Raw genomic sequence first — 10,225 nt, forward strand, 5'->3', positions numbered from 1 at the left:
GCTTTTACTAGAACCTTAGCTGGCTTTCACAGCTCCAAGTCCAAGTCCAATCAATTTCCTTTCAAAAATGTAACTGCGATAGTTCGTCTTGTGACTTGTGAAGACCGTAAAACCCTAAAACCCTACTTCTAGACTCTTCCTTACGCTTAATAAGCACTCTCTCCCAACCATCTCCCTCAGTTCGTGCACTTTCTCTCTCTTTCTATCACTCTCTCTGCCTCTGTCACTCTGCAATCTCAGTATGTATCGTTTTGCTTCAAGCCTCGCATCCAAAGCTCGGTACTTTCCACTATTTTCTGCTATCTTTTCCCTTTTATCTTCTCCGGGTTCTCTTTATTTTCTCACTTGTCTCGTTTGTTCATCACGAAACGTAAAGGAAATGAAAAGGATGTTGATTTTCATTTTTAATGTACAATTCCAAACTTGTGGAATCCAGTAAGATAAGTCAGCATGAAAACATAAAATTCAAAATTTACACTTTATTTTTCTCCAGTGAGAATATTTTTCCTTTTGGTTTTTACTAATTTCGATTTTATTTTTTTGGGTTTGCAGAGTTGCTAGGAACTGCTCCAAGCAGGTTCGTCTGGATGTGTGCTTTAAAGGGTCTATTGGTTGAAGCAATGCGAAGCTTTCTCTGTTTAAAAGAATTATTTTTAATGTGTTTTTTGTGTTTTTGGTTTTCGTTCAGATTGGTGGTACGTTGAGTTGGAGTAGAAATTATGCAGCCAAAGACATAAAATTTGGGGTGGAGGCCCGAGCCCTCATGCTCAATGGTGTCGAAGATCTTGCCGATGCTGTCAAAGTCACCATGGGCCCTAAGGTTCTACCACATCCCACTGTTTTGTGCTACGCTGCTATTCGTATTATATTTCTGCTGTTTACCTATCACATTGACTCTTTGCATTTATTAGTGCAATCTTTTGATCTTACATAGTATTGAGAATTTAAGTTATTAGTGTGCTCAGTTTGCATTAGGTGCAATCCAATGATTTTATGAATGTATGATGTCCAACTTGGCAATACAGTGTACTGGTTGACATGTGTATGTGGTGGTGTTTTACTCATATTGGGTAATGTGAATGAATCTACTGGTTCCTAAACTCCTGTAGTATTTTTAATAAATTTGGCAATGGAAGTAGGTGAAGCTTTTCAAAATGTTTTGGTCTTTGTAGATGTGAAGGTAAAGACCAATTGGAGGCTTGGGAAATGTTTATAGCTTGTACTTGAGGGAGCTATTTCACAGCACTCATGGAAAGAAGCTTGATTGCCATATGTTTCTCTCAAATTCTACTTTTTTTTATTATATACAATCAAACGGTTGGAAAAAAAAACATTGAGAATCAAAGAGCTCAAAGGCCTTTAATAGTTCCCCGTATCTGTTTTCCTTGTCAATAGAATATAGATTTAGCCATTTGCTTCTATTTAATTGTCTTGCTCATTTTCATACTTTTCATAGTTTAAATCAATTGATATGTTGTGTTCTTGTATTTTCCTTTTCTTATATATTTTTAAAAAAACTGACATGGTTGTCTTTTTTCTATGAAAGGGGCGTCATGTGGTTATTGAACAAAGCTTTGGTGCACCCAAAGTAACAAAAGATGGTGTAACTGTTGCAAAAAGTATAGAGTTCAAGGATAAAATCAAGAATGTTGGTGCTAGCCTGGTGAAACAGGTTGCTAATGCCACCAATGATGTAGCGGGTGACGGTAAGTCTTATGCTCGTATATGTTGTTTCCCTCATCAGTATGTAACAATATTTTTAATTTGTAATTGGATTGATTTGCATAATTGAAAAGCAGGGTAGAAGGTTCAGTTTTTTAAGTGGAATTGAAGCTTATGTAGTAATGCATCGATATTGCTCAATATCTCTCTACCTGAGCAATTACAAATTTCCATTGTTCTTGCAGGCACTACTTGTGCTACAATCCTGACCAGAGCCATTTACACCGAAGGATGCAAGTCAGTTGCTGCGGGGATGAATGCAATGGACTTGCGACGCGGTATTACTATGGCAGTTGATTCTGTGGTAACAAACTTGAAGAGCAGAGCAAGAATGATCAGCACTTCTGAAGAGATAGCACAGGTATGTTTATTATTTTCTGGTCTTTCTTGTAAAGCCATGTTTATCTTCAATATAATTCTTTTTGTTCCTAGGATTTGAAAGTAATGTAATTCAACTCTGATAGGTTGGAACAATATCTGCAAATGGAGAGAGAGAAATTGGTGAGTTGATTGCAAAGGCCATGGAGAAGGTTGGCAAAGAGGGTGTAATCACAATCTCGGTATGTTAACTTTTGTTGGTGCTGTTTATATGGTCTAAGTCATGCTTAGCTTGAGTTGTATGCAGAAGTGGGTGATGCTTGCATCTTATGTTATTCATGTCTAGATTTGAGTCATAATAGTAAAATAATCATAGGGAAATGGAAGTAGGACTACTTCAAATAATTTTATTTTAGTTTTTTTATTCCCAAATGATACCCAAGACATGTAAGCGTAACACTATGTTAATTTTTGTAGGATGGGAAAACATTGGACAATGAGTTGGAGGTTGTTGAGGGAATGAAGCTAGACAGGGGCTACATATCCCCTTATTTCATCACCAACCAGAAAAATCAGAAATGTGTAAGTTTAAGTTTGACTCAGCAATGACTATGTCTTGAAACTGTTAGAGGGCTGCTTGTTAAAGTTAGCAGCACCTCAAGTCCCTTTTTCCTTGATGCTGATTATCTTCAAACTTGTGTATGTGCTGATAGGAATTGGAAAATCCTCTAATTGTGATCCATGAGAAGAAAATCTCAAGTATTAATGCTGTGGTGAAAATATTGGAGTTGGCTTTGCAGGTTAGCATTTGTCTGGTTAGGTTCACTAGTTTATTTTTACTATGAATTGGTTGACAAACTTTTGCTCCTCCTTTTCAGAAGCAAAGGCCTTTGCTGATTGTCGCCGAAGATGTGGAGAGCGAAGCACTGGCAACCCTTATTCTAAATAAGCTTCGTGCTGGAATCAAGGTTTGCTTTCAATCGTTTTTATGCTCCTGTTTGAGGTTCTTTTTTCTTTCCTATGTAATCATTTGGTTCTTTGTGTAGGGAAGTCAGCATTTGCTAATCTAATGTGATTTGCTACAGGTCTGTGCAATCAAAGCCCCTGGTTTTGGTGAAAATAGGAAATCCAGTCTGCAGGATCTTGCCGCCCTCACTGGGGGTTCTGTAAGTTTATTTAGCTTTGTATTATTATTGCCTGACCTAATCAATTGCATCTCTTTTGGATTTTTCTTGACCCGAAAATGACATCTCTTTTGTATTTTAGCTTATTACCGAGGAGCTTGGTCTGAATCTTGACAAAGTGGAATTGGATATGCTCGGCACTTGCAAAAAGGTGAGCTTTGTTATACTTGAGTTTTTGTTTGCGTTGTCAGCCTAACCATGACATGTAGTTCTTTGATGAGGAGAACTTTCACTTTGTGTTGAAATATCTGTTGACACACAAGTCGCCTGTGGATTTGGATTAATGGAGTTTCCCATTCAATTTAATGCTATTTTTCCATATCTAGTTTTTCCTCCGCTCTCCTAACGAATGGGTTTATGCTACAGGTCACAATTTCAAAAGATGACACTGTAATTCTTGATGGTGCTGGTGACAAGAAGGCTATTGATGAAAGATCTGAACAGGTTACTGTTGCTTCCTTGTGAAATAGTGTTAGTCCAATTTGTAACTGTTGTCATCAATGGTTTGCATTTTGTTATATATTTCAAAACAGAAGGTATAAAAGAAAATGTTTTTCCTCTTTGTTAATTGAGAATCATCTGCAGCTATGATTTCAGATCTGTACATAACCTTTATCTCCTATTTTGTTACAGATTAGATCGGCCATTGAATTAAGTACTTCCGATTATGACAAGGAAAAGTTACAGGAGAGACTGGCAAAGCTTTCTGGTGGTGTTGCTGTTTTGAAGGTCTGTTTGCTGTCATATATATTAAGGCTCACATTCTATGTCTAGTAAACTATTTATTTCTTCTGCATTTCGTCATCACAGCTCTAGTAATCAGTCTTGATACGGTCTTATGATTTCCTCCTCATTTTACCCCTTGGAAAATAATAATAATAAAATAAATAAAAGTAAAGCCAAAAATAGTTTGAGCTTCCTTATCCTGTATTTATTGCACATGTCGCCACTTGTAGATAAAACAGTCTGAGATTTGCTTATTTTGCAGATTGGAGGAGCTAGCGAAACTGAAGTTGGTGAGAAGAAGGATAGAGTTACTGATGCCTTAAATGCCACCAAGGCAGCCGTTGAAGAGGGTATACTACCAGGTAATCTATTTTGTCAGTTTGCCCACTTTTGCGTGTCAAGTTGATTTACAGACCTAAGAGACTTAGATGCAATTGCATCCAGAGTGATGAAGATATGCCAGTTGGCACAAAGTCTGTCGCCTGTTTGTGTACTCAATTTGTCCTGATTTATCTGGTTGGATCAAGTTCGATAGACAATCTTAAAACTGTCTTCCATTTACAGGTGGTGGCGTTGCTCTTCTTTATGCATCGAAAGAGTTGGAAAAACTCCCGACTGCTAACTTTGACCAGAAGATTGGAGTTCAGATTATTCAGAATGCTCTGAAGGTTGGTATCTTCTACTGGTGTCTTAAGTTTGACTTCTATGATTCATTGCATTTGAAGTAATGTATTTTTTAGTTTTACTTGCATACTTTTGCTCTATTTTGCTCCATGTTCTAAGTCATGTATTGACCATGCAGGCACCTGTCCATACAATTGCTTCTAATGCTGGAGTGGAGGGAGCTGTTGTTGTCGGTAAGCTATTGGAGCAAGATAACCCTGATCTTGGCTACGATGCAGCTAAAGGTAGGAGATGCTTCCACAATAGTCCTTTTATTTGCCCCTAACAGTTCGGAAAACTATATATCTACACTCTTTACTCATTTTGGTTGGTTTTGCTTTTCCTTTGGCCTAACCAGGTGAATATGTTGATATGGTCAAGTCCGGAATAATAGATCCATTGAAAGTAATTAGAACTGCTTTAGTCGATGCTGCAAGGTACGCCTGAGACATCCTCTATGTTTACTATTAACTTAAGGATTAGCTTCAGCTCCGATTCCTCATCCATTGATTTTTGTTGCCTTTTGTGTGCAGCGTGTCGTCTTTGCTGACAACTACTGAAGCTGTTGTAGTTGAACTTCCCAGTGATAAGGAGACTCCAGCAATGGGTGGTGGCATGGGTGGAATGGATTATTGAGGCTCCTCCCAATTTTACACTCATTTGACAACCCACCCCTGATTGAGTCCACAAAATCTGCATGTAAAATAAAAAAACAGGGTGTAATTTTATCTTGGGTTAGTTTTGGTTGCAAGGCATCGTGTAGTCATAGCGCTAGAGAGAGAGAGAGATCAGCGTGTAGGTAGCTCCTCTAATTCAGGATAAAACTTGTTATTGCAGGGGAGAATTCGAATGTACCAATTATTCTTTTCAAATAAAAACTATTTTCTTGCCATAGTAGTTTGGTCATGTTGAGTTGTTTTTTCCTCCTTTTTTTTTTCTCGCAGCGAAGGTATAGAGGGTTTGATAAGGTTAATCTTACATTTTTGGCCATATCTCATCTTGCTTCTCTTGCATTCAACATTTGAAACATCTTGTAGGGTTGTAGGAGTTTGAAGCTTAATTGAAGGGGACTTAAATTGTAATACTGCCAATTAATCAAAACATAAAATGACATTATTACTTTCATCTGTCACTTACAAAACCTGTGCCTGCAGATGGCGAATTCGAATACAGAAAAAAAAAATGATGCTAATAAGGCTCATTTCTTTATTTAACTCTTGAAAATTCAATATAAATCTGTGGAAAGCAACAATGGCTCTTTTGTCAGGGACTGCTACCGGCTTGAGTTCCATAATACAAAATGGTACGCATCCTCATGTGCTGAAAGCAATAAAAATGAGCGACTCGGTAATCCTAAAGTATTTTTATACAGAATTTGTCTAGTCAATACAAATAAAATGTTACAAACTAAACAAGGTACTAGGGTTTAGATCATGACTACAAGAAGGTTCCTGGAACAAGTTCTTAGAATCATCTGCCCTTGCGGCGATTTTTCAATGCCGCGCAATCTGGACAGTACCACTTCCCTTTTGGTTTGTCTTTCAGACCAACACACCCAAAATGGAACCATTCTACCTTGCACTGTCGGAAGCAAAGACTAAATTAGATAATAAAGTTTAAAGGATGCGTCTTAAACAAGACAAATGTAAACAAGGAGAAAATTATATACATTGGGGTTCTCACACGCAACCATCTCTCCATAGCTAACTTGGTTACATAAACAGTACGTGGGTTCATTTGGATCCACTGGTATATCTAAATCCATAGCAGTAGGATTGACAGCTGCAGTTGCTGTTGCCGCCGTTGCTGTTGCCAGTCTTGTTCTGGAGAGCAAAAAAAAAGCATCACTAGGTTCCAGAGAAAACAAAATGAGAATAATTTTCGCATCTCCCACCAACCAAGCATGATCAAACCTTAATTTGGAAACATTCTGAACTCATGAATGTAGGAAATGAGTTTTATAACCCCATAGATTCAGTAAAAATAACAGTAATATAAAGAACTATCATTTATAACTCAATCATGAATTCTCTCTGGGATGGTTAATGATAACTCAATTGAAAAGGGAAAATCTGGTAGAAGCATGAAATCAGAAACTCGACTGAAAAGAATATAAATAAAACATCAAGAATAGGTAGATACTTCTTACGCCCTCCTCTACCACCTTCACTACTCCTTCCGGGTTTTGCACCTGTATCGGCACTTGGAGCAGGCAATGCGCTTGCAGCAACAGTATCTCTTTCTGCCATGAACCATTTCACCAAACAAAATTAGGGAACACACATAACCAAGGTGGAAATTATTATGTCCTCAAGATAACGAAACCTCTCAGTGTTGTCTTGACTACAAATAAAGGACTCCAAAAGTGTAGTCTTAAATGTGTAAAAATCAAAGACTCAACAAGTTGGAAAAAGAATAAAAGTATAGTACCACGCAGCTCTTCCTCAAAAGTTTTTAAATATTGATCAAGTTGTTGTATGTGTGTATCCACCTGAACATCATTACAAAATTTCAAATAAATATTCAGAGATCACAAAATCTCTAAAACCTGGCAAAATAACCAATCAATTCGGTGATCATCTTTTTTTTGGGTCAATATTCGGTAATCATATGTATAGGGCAAGATGGAGCAGCCACGTACCAAATCATATGCCCGAACAGCCAACATAACCTTTTCATCTGCAATGCCAATGCTGTGCTTTTGCTCATCAAGAGCCTCATCCGAGAATCTAATAAGGGATGTATCAGGTGTAATATTTCCAGACTTAATTTCACGCTTAATGTCCTCTATTTCTTGTTCACAGCGTTGTTCATTTTGCCTCTGAATATCTGTTTATAGAAAAACAAATAGTTTACTTGAGAACCCCAAGAAAGAGATGTGACAAAATTTGAGTAACTACATGCACAACTTTTACAGATTTTAATATATTTTCATAATGCAAAGAGTGCGTAATACAAGAAGAAAAAAAGATGGAAAGTGTCGGGAGACAATTCTACAAGACATGTCCCACTCCCCATCCCCAACCAGAATAAATATAAATAGCATTCCTTCAATGTTAGAGCGGGTTCACAGTACAAAGAAAAATGGTGAAAACGTAAGTTTCAAAGGAACACTTAAACCACAAACATAACTATAACCAACTCCATTTTGTGGTACACATGAATTTTTTGTTCAATCACATATCTGGCGTGCCATGTCTTCACAACTATCTAAGGGAAGAACATAACTGTGACTAATGTATCCACAACTGACTGAATATGTACATTAGTTATGCTTGCATTTTCTTTGTTGTCTTCCCATCCATAGCTTCGTTAGATGAGCCACTGGCCATATATGGGTTCTCAATTTGAATCTGTCACTTTCTTATGTTTCCTCGTTCCTACTTTTTGTACTTCATGGGATCCAAAGTAGTGGTGAATGTAAAATTAAAAAAAGATGACAATAGCACTAAACAGCTAAAGTAGGCAAAATCATACCTTGTAAACTCTTATCTAGATTACGCAGCACTGCATAATGCCTTGCCAAAATATTAGGTAGAGATTCCAGATCTGCGAAACGGGAAATACAGTAACAATTTGAAGATAGTGAAAACAGAATGAAAAAGTGGTATCTATGAAGAGTTTCTCTCCTATACAGTAATTTGCATTTACTCGTATCGTTAGCATGTATTTTGGAGGTTTTGGGAAGACAAGGAAGGTAGAATTTTATGGAGGTGTGCAGTGAAAGCATTACTTTGGATTCGTTGGAATGGAAGAAGTAATAGAGTTTCGAAGAAAAAGAAGCAGAGTCTGAAGTTCTGTGGAGAAGATTCCTGTTTTTCGATTCATTATGGGCTTTGGTTTTACATCTATTTTTACGAAATCAAGAGTGTTGTTAAGACTGTTATTCATATTCATATGATGTGTTGCTTTGTTTTCTTTAATTTGTTCCTCTGTACATTTCTTCAAATTAAGTTCTTCTTTCCATTTGATCAAATAGGACTGGATCCTCAATTCACAAAAGATTCAAACTTTGAAACCCAACATAACACCTTTATATCACACAAAGCTTCAAGCCCAATTTTCTTAATCAATTTACTCGAACACAAAATTTGATACACAAAGGAAAGGTTTGCACATAATCAAAATTGCTGCTGAAATTTAAGAGAAAAGTCTTTCGACTGATGAATTGTTATGACCGTAAAATTGGGGAAAGAGCGAGAGAGAGAGAGAGAGAGAGAGAGAGAGAGAGAGAGATTACTGGCGTTAAATTCTTCGAGGAATGACATTACTATGAATTGAGGCAAATGGCCAACAGCGCCTCCGAAAGGTTTGGTTATGGCTCCAAAACCCTAACCCTAATAGTCCGATTGCGGTTGCTCTCTCTCTCTCTCTGTGAACCCTAATAATTGTAAGCTACGGAAGAAGATGGCGATGACGCGTACGGAGAAAATAATTTGCAAAGTTAACACTATCCGACAACAAAAATAATTTGACCAAAAAAAGAAAGAGACAACAAAAGCTAATGGATGCTGTCACCCCCGAAAAAAGATGATTTAAGGTTAAAAGTCACTTTTGGTCTTGTAGTTTCACACTTCAACCACTGTTGAAACCCAAAACCCTATACTTGTAGTATTTTTGTCAATTTTTTGGACGATACAAGGTGCAATTTTGTCAATGCAAAACCCTTGAGTGTAAAAGCTCATCTAAAATACTCCCCATTTCATATTAGGGCAAAAAATTCAACAACTAATCCTGATTTTTAAAGAACTCTAAACTCAAATGGCCAATTTCAAGCCCTAATATGAAATAGGGAGAGTTTCAAACAAGCTTTTATGCTTAAGGGTTTTGAGTTGACGAAATTGCCCATGTACTGTCAGAATTTATGTAAGAATCAAACATTGCTATATACAGATGTTCTCTTAACTGAATGTTTTATATATGATTATTGTTCGGATGCCCTAGTCTATTGACTAGAAGTGTAATTTTTCTTTTTCTTTTATTGGTCAATTGGTATATATTTCTCAGTTAGATTTTAAGTTTTCTCGACTTTTGAACCCAAAAGTCCGAACTTGTAGAACAATTCCACATCCTAAAGTTGAAGTAATCAACTGTCACAAACGAGATTAAAAATATTGAGAAAAAAAAAGTTTGAAAGAATTTGAGAACTAAACTCTAATTAAGCTAATTAAGCTTGGAGTTAGGGTTGATTCTTTTAGGATGCATTTGATTTATGCTAAAAGGGGCTTGATAATTAAAGTTAGAACATGTGTTAATACGAGGGCTTACGTTTCTAAACTTCAAGACGTGAAATTGGTCTATTTATGTAGAGTTCAAGACCACACGCTTTTGGATCCACACGCAAATTAAAGTTAGAATGAACGTTATGAAAAATTAAAAATTAAATGGTATTCAAGCATAAATATCATTCAAAGTACCCTGGGAAAGTGGTTGTGTGTTATTTTTGAGGTGGGAAGTTTCATCCTGCTAATGTCACTTAGTCGTGTCGGGCGAGTAGAGGAAAGCCAGTCAGTGGAGTAGAGGAAAGCCAGTCAGTGGAGTCGGACGGAAAATGTCACCCAGGATGGTCGGCAGATTTTGCTGGAGAAATTGTCATTGCCTAAGTGGCAAAT

The 10,225-nt window shown here is 37.0% G+C and overlaps 2 protein-coding genes across 3 annotated transcripts; one reads left to right on the forward strand and one right to left on the reverse strand.

The window, feature by feature from the left end:
* The first annotated feature begins 85 nt into the window (after nt 1-85).
* Nucleotides 86-5,505, forward strand: LOC110750914 (chaperonin CPN60-2, mitochondrial). Its single transcript, XM_021951307.2, has 18 exons — nt 86-279; nt 553-577; nt 689-820; nt 1,547-1,706; nt 1,908-2,083; nt 2,187-2,282; nt 2,518-2,622; nt 2,754-2,840; nt 2,919-3,008; nt 3,126-3,206; nt 3,307-3,375; nt 3,591-3,668; nt 3,858-3,953; nt 4,213-4,312; nt 4,515-4,618; nt 4,753-4,858; nt 4,972-5,050; nt 5,147-5,505. The coding sequence occupies exons 1-18, from the start codon at nt 242-244 to the stop codon at nt 5,247-5,249; spliced, it is 1,725 nt and encodes a 574-aa protein (XP_021806999.1). The 5' UTR covers nt 86-241; the 3' UTR covers nt 5,250-5,505.
* A 291-nt stretch (nt 5,506-5,796) lies between these two features.
* ING1 (RING/FYVE/PHD zinc finger superfamily protein) lies at nt 5,797-9,076 on the reverse strand. Of its 2 annotated transcripts, XM_021951317.2 has the most exons (7): nt 8,854-9,074; nt 8,091-8,162; nt 7,255-7,442; nt 7,044-7,104; nt 6,756-6,855; nt 6,283-6,436; nt 5,797-6,194 (listed from the first exon to the last, which is right to left on the reverse strand). In XM_021951317.2, the coding sequence occupies exons 1-7, from the start codon at nt 8,879-8,881 to the stop codon at nt 6,084-6,086; spliced, it is 714 nt and encodes a 237-aa protein (XP_021807009.1). In that variant the 5' UTR covers nt 8,882-9,074; the 3' UTR covers nt 5,797-6,083. The 2 variants fall into 2 exon arrangements, with proteins under 2 accessions (XP_021807009.1, XP_088102605.1); XM_088246479.1 differs by lacking the exon at nt 8,091-8,162 and having other exon boundaries at nt 8,854-9,076.
* Between the last annotated feature and the right edge of the window lie 1,149 nt (nt 9,077-10,225).

The sequence above is a fragment of the Prunus avium genome, chromosome 1 (assembly GCF_965620075.1).
Source record: "Prunus avium chromosome 1, drPruAviu1.hap1.1, whole genome shotgun sequence".
Lineage (NCBI taxonomy): Eukaryota > Viridiplantae > Streptophyta > Magnoliopsida > Rosales > Rosaceae > Prunus > Prunus avium.